The following is a 15,872-nucleotide window of genomic DNA, read 5'->3' on the forward strand; positions in this document are numbered from 1 at the left end:
ACCACATGACCAAAGACAGTGGTAATTAAAGGACCATGACATGAGTGAGAAAGCAGGATTACAATGATTGTGGGAAATGTGTAACCTGGCGTCCCCATCCTGATCACATGGGCTCACATTATGCTCTCCACTCTCCATTGCTTTGACACAATTGGAAACTGAAATTGAATTAGCATATCTCCTGATTTCTCTCCATTATTTCTCATCAATTGTGAGTAGCTCCGTCTCCCATGTGCCCTTTAATCTCTGTAGTGGCAGGGGGGTGTAAGACACAGCTTCATACAAAATACTTATAGATATTATACAACATATTAATAGACATCTTTCCAGTTCCAGTGCATTATGTCATGCTCGGATGTCACTTTTGAACATTTTCAAAAGACATTTTAGAGCACATATTTCCTCCCTGCACCAATGGTTTCTGTATTGTTCGTTCTGTTGAATCTCTACAGACCGGTCTCCATTCTGTAACCGTGTAGGTCTCCAGCATACGTTACCCGACCAGCACCTAACATGTGTGTCTTGTTTGAAGTGCCTGGTGTGTAGGCTGGGCTGGTAGCTGAGCCCTGTGACCCCACCCCTGTGAGTGTGATGTCGTAGGGAGGGGGGTCACATGGACGGTAAACATGGACTGTTGATCTGTGCGCACAACTCGACATAGTGTATAGTAGATCAGCTTCCTCTGTTGAACCAACAACACTTATGATTGGTGTGTGTGTGTGTGTGTGTGTGTGTGGGGTTCAGTTTGTTGGTGGGGGATGAAGAACACAAATAATGAAAGACAGCTGAATGTTACCATACTGAATTGTTATTTTATTAGACCAGAAAAAGCATCAAACACCAGTATGGCATAAAAAGAGTTGGGTAACACGTATTTACCATGCACAAAACATGAAGATATGGCCAAGAGTTTATATAATGTACTGACAGGGATGTATCAGCTTAATAGTAATCATCATTATCATGGCAGCAGGCATTAGTGCTGGGTCCTAGACAACACAGTCAGCTGCTGTTTTAAAACAAACAACAGTAATATATTAACATTTGTTTATTCCTTACAATCTAAGGAAACCGCGGTGCTATAATAAGCCTTCTCTCAAATCAGAAGAACTCAAGGCAATGGTTTCTTGGGTCAAACTCAATATAGTTATTTAGCATTCATGTCTATAAACTTGGAGTAAAGAATTAGTAACATCCTAATATATGATAGATGTTCAAGCAATCACGCACAAACTAACCCTTACCCAGGCAAAACATCTTACAGTACAATTTATTCTAAAACGATTGATAAGTTAGAATGTTAAAACTTAAAACGGCATTGGAGAAGTACTGTATTTTCTTAGTTATTCCAGTTGTTCATTGAAAGTTATTGAAGCAAGGCTAACTCGTTTAGTATGACTGCTCTGTGGTTGGTAGTCTGTACACAGGTCAGGTTTCATAACTGCAGCTCTCTCTTTCTCTCTCTTTCTTTCTACAGTATTTCTCTGTCTCTCTCTTTCTCTTTCTCTCTCTCTGGCCTGATTACTCTCTCTGATCAGGCCTGATTACTCTCTGTGGCAGAGAAAAGGGTGGACTGCCTGACTACAAAGTAAGCATACATGTTATTTCTATCTAAAGATATTGATGAAATGTGGTGAGGAGAGAAGAGGGGAGGGGAAGAGAGGAGAAGAGGAGGTGGGTGGTGCTCTGCCAGGGCTGGATCAGCGTGGGCACGAGCAGGGAGCATCCAGACTCTGCCCACAGCGCCAGCAGCAGAAGTGCTCCGTGTGCCAGGTCCGGCCGTCCGACCCTGTGTGGTAGGCCTCTGAGAAGATCAACTGCAAGACAAGACAAGACTTCAACCTGGGGGAAACGAACGCACCGGGAAAGGTGATTTCATCGCCCCATAATTCCATACCTCCCCGTCAGAATAGAAACACTGAAACGTTCTGTACTTTGGCACGTCTTACGAACAGTCATTAAGGCGAAAGATGAAAACGTGACATTACGGGACGGTACACGGCGTCCCCCTCACCTGGTCGCAGCCCGCGCAGCGGGATCGGACGCTCTGGCAGTAGTGTCTCCCGCACAGCAGGGCGCCAGTCCTCCAGAAGTACACCAGGTCCACCAGGGCCTCGCCACACTCCTGGCACACAAAGCAGGTGGGGTGCCACTGCTGCCCATAGCCCGCCCGCTCAGCGTAGACCACGGGGCCGTCGGCGGCCGCAGGGCCCCCACAGCCACTGCACAGCTGAGGAGAGGAGGGAGAGGGGGGAGGGAGAGGAGGAGAAAAGAGGTGGGAGGTAGGGGTGGAGAGATAGAAACCGTTCTGATGAGTCCAGATGTGGTAACTCCAGTCACAGCTCCACACATAAGGACACCACAGGGAGAGGGTGTTACAAACTGTGTGAACACACACATAGTTTGACCATACACACAGCACAACACACACACATACGTACTGTAGCTCACACAAACGCACATACAGCTCAACTTACATACACATACACACCAATACTGTGGTGTGTGTTTGTGTACGTAACGCATTAACACACATTGCACCCCACATAATACAGTATAGCTCACACACAGCAGAACACACAGCTAGTATGCAAGCACACACAGGACAACCTCCACCGGTTGTCGCGTGCCTCTGAGGAGGAATAATCAAGACCATGTTACCATGGTAACAACAGAGAGGGCCCCAATTGCAGCGCTGTGTTGCTGTCATGATGAAGAGCCAACCATGAACAGATGTTCTCTGGGATGTGGTCTCATAACGAAACTCTCTTCAAACAGAGACGCTGCACAACCTGAATATGTTGGAGGCCAGAGACAGAAGGTGCTGGTGAATCACCACAGTGACTACCTCCAAGTTAAGTACATAATACTTGTTGTTACTGAAGTACTGTAGCCTACATTCTTGAATGAGGGTTCATACAGCTCTGAGAATCGGTGAGAAAGTGAAGTGGTGTCTGGGGTGTTGACAGAGTAGCATATTTCCGCTGTGTACAGTATTCACAGTAAATGAAGGACAAATAGCAATTCTAGTCTGATGGATCCATAAACTGGCTTCATGCTCTGATTATCCAGGTTTAAATGAGGATACTGAATTTACATGCATCACTTTCTATCTGATTACCAACTGTCATTTTTCCTTTCCTAGGTGAGGAATAACTGCTTACTATCTGAGGAATAATCTCTTGAATATTCTTGTATGATATTGTTATTCTTGTTATATTTAGTTGCCTTAATGTCATGTTGCGATCTGACTGACTGATTGATTAATTGATGCTTGTCTTGTATTTATAGGCTTGAACCCATAGCACATCTGTGATGCCCTGATGAAGACCAGCTGGTTGGCATCTCTTAGTATGTAGCCATGCCACAATAAAGGCTTTTTAAACGTATTCCTCCTTCCTGATACCTTGTTGAATGCCTGGGTCCTTATCTTTTGTTTTGGCAATTCTAGTCTATTTTATTCTCTTCTGTAAATCTCAGTCAGGAAGCGTGTCATTTCATGGAGATTTTTACTGGGCTATAAACAGGTCCTTGTGAGGATAGAGAAGAGCTGCTCCCTCACAGTTATAAATCCTCCCGTTTTATCACCTTCCTTCAGGCACTTACAAGATCGTTGAACACCCCATCCACTGTGCAGAGCTACTCTCCAGCCTGACTAAGCACTCTGCATGTTACTACTCAACAGGTTGGTCGGATCAATGTTCTCGGTCATCATTTTTCACAAATGCCCATTCTACAGGCTACAGTCTTTAAGAAGTAAGCAATCAATACACAGTTCCTCATTTGTCCCTATGTGAGAATCCTTTAAGATTAGCTCCTCTCCAGTGGCTCCCTGGCTTTGACAAAAAATACATGAAAATGAATAACTAAATAAATGTATAAAAATTAAATACAATTATTTATTACTAAAATAAATGCTTATATTGGCATTCAAGTAACTAGCTAAAGGCTAAAATATGTTTCATGGCTCCAGTCAGATTTTGACATTTATTTTTTGGCCAAAAATGTCTGTTTTGATAGTAAAGGTTCCTGACCCATGGTCTAGACTAGAGTAAGAGAACAAACTGTAGGATACATCCCAGTCATTGTTGGCAAAGCCTTCAAAAAGAAGCAGTCCTACCAGAGGTCACAGTGCTATTATATATATGCGCATGTCGAGTGCTAACATTTATTTATTTAAATACACATACACACACACACACACACACACACACACACACACACACAATATCCTGACAGTGGTGGGAGCTCATTCCACCACTGTGGCACCAAGACGCTTTTTAAGCATACCGCTTCTAAAAATCTGAAACTGTTTTTTTTGCTTCCCTCTGGAATATGTAGGGGTGGGACCTATGCCCACCCTCCCATTGCTCTCTGTAAAGCGCATTGTGTTGCCTCTGTATGAAATGCGCAATATAAATAAAGTTTGATTTGATTTGATGAAAAGCAGAAGTACCTCATTCTCTGAGAATTGCTGAGAAATGCTGTTTCCTTTGAAGCTGCCAAAACAACACTGCTTAATCAGTAATACAGACATTTCTCAGACACAGACATATCTCTCTCTCTCTTTCTCTCTCTTTCTCTCTTTCTCTCTCCCCCTCTGCCATCTTTCTCCCTATCCCTCACACCCTTGTCTGCAGATGGCTGGTTGTGTTTGAGCCTAGTCCTCCAGACCAGAGGAAGATAATTATAGGTACACACACATACGCACACACACGCACACATATCGCCCTCTCTTGCCTCTAGCTGCAGCTCAGTCAACCAGGCTGGAACAACAACACTCTCTTAAAATGTCCAAAGGTCCACTATACCTAAAACAGAGGTTAACTGATGACTTTCTCTTCTTTGCCCAAACTCTTCAGTGTCTTTTCTGTGTGTGTCAGAACATGCGTGCCTTCTCAGGCTCTCATAATCTAGAGAGTTAGTCCTCTAATACTATGACAAGTCGTTTGTTCATGTTTGATGTATGAGCACTTATAAGGTCACCCTAATTAAAGGGAGCAGCGAGGTTTAGAAAAACCAAAACCAAACACAGGTCTCAGTATTGTTCTTTTGAGACATTTCTCAGAATTGCAATTATGTTTCCAGAGAAAACAATAAATCTATCTCAAAGAGAGGGAGTGATGAGAGAAGGAGCTAGGCTGAAGTGCTGTGCATGGGATAGGCGGGACCGCGAGAGACAGGAAACAAATCTTGAACCAATTAAGGACGATCATGTTTCACCACGGAAATGGGTTCCTTAGATTCCACTCTTTGTGTTTCTCTTCTAATCTACAGTTCAGCTAGAACCCAGGAACCACCCTAGAGGTGTGTGTGTCTGTGTGATGTGTGTGTTTGTGCATCCACAGAAATCACACCCTACTCACATATTCACTTTTCTTACAGCTGTCCTCTGTCCCATTACTGGTGGTAGCAATGGTGGTGTTGGGGGGGTCTTGTTGGTCCTGACTGCCCTTGCCGTTCTTCTGCTTGGCTGCGGCCTCCCGGCTGGCCCCCCCATCTCCGGGCAGAGCAACTTCTCCCACCCCTAAGACCTCGTCCTTGTAGCTCTTCACAAAGGCAGCCATGGCCTGGGCCTCCTGCTCGGACAGACCCAGGCAGGCCGCGGGGTCCTGGTCGTGCACCGGTAGCTGTCTGAGCAGCTGCCTGTGTCGGTACAGAGCCCCCTGAGTGCCGGCGACCGGGCGCTTCTCCTCGGGTAGGAGTTCCATGTACTGCATGGCCTGGATGACACACACACACACACACAGACAGACAGAAAGACAGACAGACAGACACAGACAGACGCACATACATTACACACACACCCAGACGGAGGGAGAGAGGGAGAGGTCAGGACACACTCTATAAGATATGCCTTCGAAGCATCACTTTGACTGGACTGGGTCTTAAAACTGTCAGAACTAGGCTACATTGTGATATAGTCTTGTAGCATACGTAGTTACCTTCCCATGCAGACAAAAGAGGGAGTGAGGGAGGGAGGGACGGAGGGAGGGGGGAGAGGGAGAGAGGGGGTATTGTACTATAAGCCTGGTGGGCAGACTCATTCCCGCATGCCAGACCTATACCGGCCCGGTATATAGTATAACTAGACCGATACCGACCCGGCCACCGGCAGTACACTGGCTCATTGTGAAGCAACATTTATGATTGCGTTTGACACATAAGCTTTAATATAAACTCTTAACAGTTGTTTAACAGCCATTATGACAAATTCAGAAAAGAAAAGTCTCTGGCAGAGTGAGATTCCAGAAGGTGTTCCAAGATTGCGGCCAAACCTCACTGTGGGAGTGCTGCTGGGAGGAGAAGGGGGGGAGGGTATGAGAGGAGGGATCACTCTCCTCTCCAGAACCCTGTCAGCACCACACTGTGGCGGGCAGGCGCCTCCATCCCTCCATCCTCTATCCCACCATCTTCCAAAACATGCAACCGACAATCACTGCTGTCCCAAATCCCCTTACCTCAGGAACGTCTAGTTACTTCTAATAAGTCAGGCGGGAATTCATTTCATGTAGCCAGCAGAATTGGTTCTGATTGGATGTTGTACATTCTTCAAGGCCAATCAGAACACAACACCCTATGGTGTACATAGAAACTGAGCAGGACCTGGACCTGGAAGATCAAAGCATCATGGGAATGCTCTACAATATCTCCATCTCTCAGCTACTGATGCATCCTAATCCATCTAACGGCCACAGAACAGACTGATTATAAACTTCCATAAAACCTCTTGGAAAAAGACAAGTCCTGGTATGTTTTCCTAAGCTAGTCCAAGCTCAACACAGCTCCGAGGCCCTGTATGTAATTGGCTACTCTTCGCTAGCACTTCCTAAACAGCCCACAACCACGTCCTGTCCTCTTGCACCACAGCCATCCAATAGGAATGCTCCTTACATAAGGTTATAAAACTCTTGATGTATTCATATAGGCCAACCACATTTGCAGTCCCATTAGGGAACATAAAGAGTACTGTATAGAGCTGTCGGGCGGTACAGACTTTGTACCATGCTTCTTACCAAGTTCTCATGTTACAAAAAAACATAGGAAATTCTCATTTCAACATACTTACTTAATCCTCTTTGTTCCTTGAGCAACATACGGCTGTGACTATCTGCTTCCATCTGGTCCTGTCCTGTGCAGCATGTTGTGCCTCGCCCCAAATTAGGTTAGCCGTTTTCAGCTCCAAGGTCACAGTTCTCCGCCAGGTTGTTTATGGCCTCCATTGTTCCTCTTCCCAGGTGGAGCCCATCGCAAGGCTACTTTGGGAATACAGTCCTGGTCCATGCTGAGGACATGTCCTGGTCATTGGAGCCAGCGTTGTTTAATTTCCAGCAGCACATTGTGATAGTTTGTGTTTTTATACAAGTCCTCAGTTGAAATCCTTTCCGGCCAGAAGATGTGACATATCCTCCGGAGACATCCATTGCGGAATGCATTGATCTTCTTCATGTCACTCTCAATGACTTGCCAGAATTCTGAGCCGTACAACAGAACTGACCTAACGTTGCTGTTATACAGTCTGATCTTGGTTTTTAGGCTGAACTGCTTTGACTTCCAGATGGTATGAAGGATTGCAAATGCACTGCGAGCTTTCCCGAGCCTTATGCTGATGTCTTTACCGCATGCATTCTCCTTACTGGGTAGACTGCCCAGATATGTAAAGTCCTCGACATAATCGAGAGTTGCAATCCACGGTGATCGGTGCCTGTGGTGTTGAATTTACACACATCACTTGGGTTTTGGAGGTATTAATGTTCGAACCCATCTTTTTGGCAAATCTGTCAGTCCTATCTGTTTTCTCTTGCAGCTGAGTATGATTTGTGGAGAGGGTGGCTAGGTCATCAGCATAGTCAAGATCTTCCAGCTGGGTGTAGAGAATCCACTGGATGCCTTTAGGTTTGTCTGATGGTTTTTCACATGGTCCAGTCGATGGCAATCAGGAAGAGAATGGGAGAGATGATACATCCCTGGCGTACACTAGATTTCACGGGGAACCAATCAGTGAGGTTGCTGTTTTTGATCACTCAAACTACACTCAAATTGATGGTAGAATATCTTTATCAGTGCAATTATCTTTGGAGGAAAGCCATAGGATTTCACAATCTTTCACAGCGTGTCACGGACCGGTGCAAGCTGTCAAAAGCTTCCTGGAAGTCGATGAAATTGATGCATAATGGGTCATTCCATTCCAGGCATTGTTTGATGATGTTCCTTAGTGTGAAGATCTGGTCAGTGCACCCTCTCTTCCTTTCCTGAAGCCCGCCTGTTTCTGCCTCAGTTTGGTGTCAATCGCTGTGTCAATTCTGCCTAGTAGGATTCTGCAGAAGACCTTCGATGGTATGGATAGCAATGTGATGCCTCACTAGTTGTTGCAATTTTGCTGATTGCCTTTCTTTGGGATTTTAGCAATCAGACCTTTGGCCCAACCCACAGGAATGACATTTCTGTCCCAGATGTTTCTGAACAGGTCTGTGAGAATCTTAACTGAGGTCAGCTTTCAGCATCTCTGCATGGATGGAGTCAAAGCCTGCAGCTTTCCCGACCTTGGATATTTGGATGGCACTTCTGACATCTGTTTCAGTGTGAAGGCTGGTGTTGATGTCGAGTAGGGCTATATTATCCGCAGATGTGGGGTTAGTAGGATGTTCTGGTTCAGGGCAGTTGAGGACTTCACGAAAGTGCTGCACCCATCTCGCTGCCTGTTCAGTCTAGGAAATGGGTCACAGAGCTGTCAGTGATTTTACATACAACACTCATTTCGCCTCTTCTTGCTGCCCCTTCTGTTTTTCAGGCTAGCATCTCAACAAAGGCCCTTTTGTCATTCCTTGCACTCTTTTAAACCTCCTTTTCCTTAGTCCTATAGGCTTCTTGGACCTGTTTCTGGAGCCTCAGTGACTTGGTGTTCAGCATCTTGGCCTTAAGTTGTTTTCTTTGTTCTATTTTCTGCCAAGTACTAGGTGTCAGCCACTCCTTGTTTTTCCTTTATCTGTAGCCCAGGATCTTAGTAGCTGCATCAACATAGGTGTTCTTGCTGGTTTCCCATTTGGTGTGGATATCGGGGTCCGCATCAGTTGAGTCAGCCAGGACGCCAAGAGCATCAAAGTGATTTCTCAGCTTCAACACAAACTCTTTGTTGATGTTCTAACCTTTCAGTTTGCCAATGTTGGGTTGTCTCTTTCGTTGATCCTGCAGTTTAACTTTTCTGAGCTTCAGCTTGATGTTAGCTGTCACCAGGTAGTGGTCGCTGTTGGCATCCACAAGTCTTCCCATCACATCAAAGGAAAAGCAAACCCACACAACATAGGCCTACAGACTACAGTCCAAATTCTGAGACTGAATCATTAATTGAGTTCATATTCTACAAAGTAAATGTTACGTTTGTCACTGCAAATATTCCGCCTCCTGTACATTTCATACACATATTTGTTTTAAATCTGATTGAATTCATACAAATAAAGCACATTACAAGTGTTTCTAACATTGTCCCCAGGGGCCATAAGCAAGCTGGCCCTGAGCATGAGCTCAGAGTGGTGCAGCTAAGCTAAGTGCTGGGTCTGAGCCAGGACAGAACTAGTGACAGACGGTAGGCTACAGTAAAGCCAGTCGTCTGATACAATAAAGCCAGAACTCAAATACAGTAAAGGTCAGCCTGTCTGCAGGCAGGATCAGGGCTAAGCTTACACACCAGAGGCATTCCACTGCTCTCTCTCTCTTTCTCTCTCTCTCTCTCTCTCTCTCTCTCTCACACACACACACACACACACACACACACACACACACACGCATACACACACACACACACTCACACTGCCTTTCCCCTCCACTGCTAGCAGTTACCCCCAGGAGCCAGGAACTAATGTAAGATCCCTAATCTCCTAAACTCACTTGATAAAGTAAGTCTCAGATAAACAGAGTACAATAAATCTCACCAGCTTTCTGAGTGAGTCCCTCAAATCTCTTATTCCCTCACAGTTGCTGAAATGACACTCGCAGTCACCCCCACCTGAGAGAGCACAGCTTGCGCAGATCACGGAGTGAGTGTGACTTACGAGTTTCTGTGTGAGCCCTGATGGTGCCCAGTCATAAGTGACGGTGTTGAAGGTGGGGTCCTTGCGCGAGACCACGGGGTTGGTGATGATCATGCGGTTGCGTTTGTAGATACGGAGGCCGGCGCCACCCTTGACCTTGGCAGTCAGGTGGGCGTATTTGGAGTCGGCCAGCAGGCGGCCCATCCTGTGGTCAGCCTCGAGGTCAGAGCTGGGGGCGTGGTCTTCCAGGCTGCAGTGGCACACCAGACACGCCTTCCTGTGGAGGGAAGGTAGAGTCAAGGTTATGACGTGGCATGCAGTACTAAGACATGGTCAGGCCTTCATGACGTAGTGGAAAGGGTTGGACGGTCTGTTAGGGTGGAGCTGGTCTGACTGACCGGATGTAGGCTTTGGAGATAAGCCTTATCATTAGGAGGCGGGAGGAACTCCCTGGCCCAATCGGTGGCGACAGGAGATTTGCAAATCAGATTCAATTCATTCAGATTCTTCTGAGGGGAGCTAGCGATCGTGATTGGTTTAAGGAAATAGAGCGATTTTTCTTCCCTATCTCCGAATGGTAATGAGTGCAGCCAGACCTTTATCCAGTGCTGGCACAGCATAAAAAAGTGTGAGAAACAGTAGGTCTGGCTATGCGACACAAAGGTAGAGCCAATCCACAAAAAAGCCAATCCACCTAAAGTCCCCAAGGCTAAAAACAAATGTAGAGTGGTGCTCTCTGATTCCAGTGGCCTATGTGTGCCCATTCTAAATCATTAGTCCTAAGCTTCAAAGTACAGACCCAGCCACGCCGTTTATATGAGATGTGTCAATATTTCAGCACCATCAGTCATTTTACTAGGTGATGGTATTCCAAACAAAAACACTGTCTGAAGCTCGCGATGTGCAGTTGCTGCAAATCGAGCAAAACATTCCAGAAACATCAGGGGAGCAGGGGAAGAGCGAGCAGAGGAGGAAGACATGCTTTTTGAGGATTATTTTTTTACAGGAATAATTTACCTCCAGGAATGTGGCTGGAATCCAGAGCAGAGAGCTTTACATGTCTGACATGCCTGGCCCCGCCCCTCTGGATGCTGCCCCACTGCCATCTGGGAAAGAAAGAAAGAAAGAAAGAAAGAAAGAAAGAAAGAAAGAAAGAAAGAAAGAAAGAAAGAAAGAAAGAAAGAAAGAAAGAAAGAAAGAAAGAAAGAAAGAAAGAAAGAAAGAAAGAAAGAAAGAAAGAAAGAGAAGAGGGGCAGAAGAGGGGACAGTGCTTTTAGAGGACAGAGAAACTGATATTCAATCAGGTTTGGACAAACCCTATAATGGACAAACATTTTAGTAACAAGTCAATCAAGTCAAGATGCTCTCTGATGATACTGTAGTAATCCTATGTTGTTATAACTGTGTCATCACATTCATTCAGCATGATGCCCAGTCTCTGACACAGATGAGAGGAAGTGCAGATACACACAGACGATAACACACACACACACGCATACACACACACACACACACACACACACACACACACACACACACACACACACAAACACAAACAGCAACAAATATAGACATGTAGAGACACAGACAGTGAAATATGTAAATAGTGACCTCAGCCCACCTGTGACACACACACACACACACACACGCACGACTGGACAGAACAGAACATAGTGTCTGATTAAGGTGTAACTCTCCCACCACTAAGATGATGTCATCATTCAGAGTGAATCACTCTGGAGACAAATCCTCTGGTACCCTTTACTCCTCTCTCATACACACACACACACACAGACACACACACACACACACACACAGAGGAGGGACTCCCATTAGATAGTCTCGTGAGTCTACCCATTACATGACTCCTCTCCAGTCTATTCTTCATTACTCTAATCAACTGTCTACTCTCCTTTTCTACTCCTCGCCTTTACTCCTCCCTAGACATCCACTACTCTACTGTATTCCACTCTACTCTACTGGACTCTACCCCACTCTTCCTAAGGGTTCAGTGAAAGGTAGAATAGGTTTTTTATAATAGGTAATTTCCTGTGATGTATTCTGGCCGTGTAGACATCATTATATCTCCGAAGTGTCCCTAACACTTTATTCAAGAGCCAATAAGAGCTGGTTGCCAAGTCTTGAGACCATAATGCTTTCAACTAAGCCTCAACAACCAGCTAATCAATGGAGGTCTCAGAGGCTCCACCTGTTACGAATTGGAGCCTTGGAGCTGTTTATGTAAACTTGGGCCTAGAGCCAGCTCTTTTCTGTCTGTCTGAGCTTGAAGAGGCTTCTCCTCTGAAGGGAACCCTGACAGTGAGCAGAACACGCACACCTGACCCCTCTATACTTTTTAAGGGTTCATGAAGGACTTATAAGCTGTTTATCATTAGTTCAACGGTACTTCAGTGAAATCTGTCCTTCACAGTAATGACTCAAAGCGGAGTGTGATTGTCATCGAAAGGTTCCTGTCCCCTTTTGAAAAGCCAGAAAAAGACCACACAGGCGCCTGTCGTCATCCATCAGCCTGTTCATTCATCCCCCAGGATGACAGAGAGACAGGACAGGGCTGAGAGACGAACGGCTGTTAGAGGTGTCGACCCACAGCACCTCTTCTGGGTGTTGATTAATCCTCTTGTCGACAAAGTGAGGCCAGAACAACAGTATAAATAGAAGATCAACAAAAACAAACTACGAAGCAACCATGGTATCAGATCCCTCTGTAATGTGCCTTGAAAAGCCCCACTACTCCCCCTGGGCCCGTGACGCTGCTCTCTGCCTGCCTGGTCTGGCAGCCCAGGGTCAAACGCAGCCATCAATCACTTGCAGGTATTTTATGGGTATTTGATTTGCATCAGAGTCTGCACTTTTGGGACTGTTCCACCAGTTTCCATTTACTGGGTGAACTTAAATCAAGCTCACCCCACGGGCTTAGTATACGTGTGCAGTATTGGAGCCAGGTCTGCCGGGTAGAGAGGGACTCAGAGGGATGTGGTAGGTGTCATCGGAGTGTGACCTGGGCAGCGGGTGGTGAGTGGCACATGTTAGACATCTGCTCCGTCTTAACAAGCTGCCAGGCAAACAGAGGCGTGAATGAGCGGTCTGTTCGGCCAGAGAGACCAGGTTTCTCTCTCTCTCACACACGCACACACACACACACATACACATGCGCACACACACACACACACACACACACACACACACACACACACACACACACACACACACACACACACACACACACACACACAGGACTGAAAGGCAGTCATCACCCTCTCACACTCTTCAGGAGATTGAGGACTGTTTTTCCGGACTGAAATACAAATAGGGCAGTTATTCGAGAGCAGTTTTAAAATAAGATAATTGATGAGGTGGCGTTCTGATGTCACAGAAATGTTCTGTGTGAACAGTACTGCATGGAAACATAGAGTACTAGTCTTCAGTGTGCTGGGGAGTAAAAGAGGCATAAATAGTGAGCAAAAAATGTGAAGTTGGTCTCGCCTGGAGGCGTGATGAGGAGGAAATGGAGGAGTTAGAGGTTCTAAATTTAGGAGAAGGATAAGACCCGAGGAAGTGTTCTAACTGCTCTATCATCCTAAACATGAGAAGTATGTGTTTCAGATAGACAGGAAATGTACGCCTCCACTGGAAAGAAAAGAATGAATGCCAGTCCAAACCACTTTCTTTGTAAAACATTTTTTCATGCATCAGGAAAACTACAGTTTAAAGATTGTATGAGACAAAAACATCATTTTTAATAACAAAAAAGGTGCATTGGCATTGTAAGGGAATTTATAAGAATAAGCAAATCCCAAGTTCATCTGACTATTTGAATAGATTCTGATTGAGATTGATTACTTCTTTCCTCCGAGAATAAATGAAATCCCTGATCTTTGAATACAGCGGGATCTTTCATAAAAGTCTCTCGCTATCATAGGAGCAGCAGACATGATGTGGGGGTGCACACACAAGTGGATGGGGGAGTATTTTAATGGGCCATGTTAGCTGTCCAATGTGACAGAGAGAATAACTGTGCTACACGCACACGCGCACACACACACACACACACACACACACACACACACACACACACACACACACACACACACACACACAGGGTTATATACATGCACACGCATGATGCACTCACTCACTCACTCACGGGGAGCACATTCTTGGCAGGGCTTCTAGGCTCTACAACAATGTGTGAATTCATGACAAAGCCAGAGGGACACTGGAGCTATTTCCTGTGAGGTCATGCAGGTTTTTCCAGGGAGGACACCCTGACAGGTGATTTATTATGACCTTTTAACTAACTAACTAAATTATCTAATTGTCTAAATGAAGCAGCAGTGGTGTTTCCTTACAGAAGTCACTTCTCATTCTCTGCGTAATTTGAGAAGTTTTGGTCATCCAATTCCAATAAAAAAATGAAATAAAAATAAATAAATTGAAAATAAAACTTTTGCACAGAAATGCGCTAGCCTATTGTTCACAATTTAAGCTGAGAAATACCCTTACTTACTGTAACTACTAGATGTTTTGAGGGGCTGACCATAACCCATAGAGTATTTATTTCCAGTGCCTCAATCTTGAACAAATTGGATTTCTGAGAAGTTAGTTCTTTATGATATATGAGACCAAATCAACTTCTAAAAGTTTAATAGCCTGCAAATGTAAAATAAATGTCTTGCTCTTTGCTCACCTTTTCTATTCCCGATGTCAAGTCCATTTGTTCTTACAAATGAAGAGGCTGCGGTTAAGTTCAAAGTGGTGTGCTTGCCCTGAACGATCGTCCTCTGCCCCGTGCGGCCGTACGGTCTTTGGGTCAGTTTTCTGCCCTGCACGAGTTTGACAAAGGTCTTAAATGATCGGTGCGGGAGGGAATCCCTGCAACGGTTAAACCAACCAGTCACAGGAGACAGAGAAACTCTCTCAACCAATAGAAATTCATTAGTTCTCCGCCTCTATTTTTTCATCTGTTACAGCCCGGGTCCCGGGAACACCCAACCTTTAGAGGAACGGGACGGCGGGACAGCATGACATCACCAGTGGGAAAGAATGCGATATCAGCCAGGAGGAATGCGCTGGACACAAAATGTGACCGATTACTGTGATGGACACGCTTCCCCTGCGTTAAACCTCCGTCTTATTTTGCCTTTTTATGGAAGAACGGAAAGGACGTGAATGAGGGGCCGACAAAGTCGCCCACGCTCCGGGATTCATTTGCGTGGGCAGGGACAGCTAGTGTTGATTCTCTGATTCATAGTTCCTCATCAGACCACTCCACACGACTGTTATGCAGCATGAAGAGCCCAGATTTACAGAATATACAAACTGTATTCCCTGGAACACGTTAGATAGCAAGCGGATGTGTAATAATTCTGGGCCATATATGGGCCGGAACTAAGCCACAAGGGCCAGATCTGGCCTGTATATGCCCCAGATCCGCTTACAGCATTTCTTAATGAGTAAATAATATCTCAACATTTTGTTCTAAGTACAGTAGCCGAATTAATAGTAATATAGAGTAACAGAGTTTTATTTAAAATCTACAGCAAAATCTATATTTATTAACAGGCATTTAATCATGTCATATTCTGAGAGCATCAGAGCATCAACTGATGCTTTGGTAGCCTAATAGGATTATCACATTCAAAACTGATTGATTCACAAAATCAAAGACACAAACACAGGAACTGTTCTGTTTCAATCCATTATATTAATATGATAAAAAAAAGACTACTTCATTAAAAGTGTTCACTTCATTTGGACTTAGATAAGTCAGTGGCACCGACACGTTCTACAGATCCACTGGCTGCTTTGGGGAGGTGGAGAGAC

At 45.2% G+C, this 15,872-nt stretch overlaps 2 protein-coding genes across 2 annotated transcripts in view; both read right to left on the bottom strand.

Annotated features, from left to right (window-relative positions):
* Window positions 1–806: 806 nt before the first annotated feature.
* lmcd1 (LIM and cysteine-rich domains 1) lies at window positions 807–14,869 on the bottom strand. Its single transcript, XM_084445976.1, has 6 exons — window positions 14,737–14,869; window positions 11,046–11,134; window positions 10,050–10,305; window positions 5,367–5,723; window positions 2,015–2,230; window positions 807–1,817 (listed from the first exon to the last, which is right to left on the bottom strand). The coding sequence occupies exons 1-6, from the start codon at window positions 14,761–14,763 to the stop codon at window positions 1,701–1,703; spliced, it is 1,062 nt and encodes a 353-aa protein (XP_084302102.1). The 5' UTR covers window positions 14,764–14,869; the 3' UTR covers window positions 807–1,700.
* Window positions 14,870–15,614: 745 nt separating this feature from the next.
* Window positions 15,615–15,872, bottom strand: part of gmppb (GDP-mannose pyrophosphorylase B) — a 10,477-nt gene continuing 10,219 nt past the window's right edge. The window contains exon 10 of the mRNA XM_084445830.1: window positions 15,615–15,872. This exon is cut by the window's right edge and continues 1,038 nt beyond it. The gene's annotated coding sequence lies outside the window, so the exon portion shown is untranslated.

Source organism: Borostomias antarcticus (assembly GCF_949987555.1).
Source record: "Borostomias antarcticus genome assembly, chromosome: 11".
NCBI classification, from domain to species: domain Eukaryota; kingdom Metazoa; phylum Chordata; class Actinopteri; order Stomiiformes; family Stomiidae; genus Borostomias; species Borostomias antarcticus.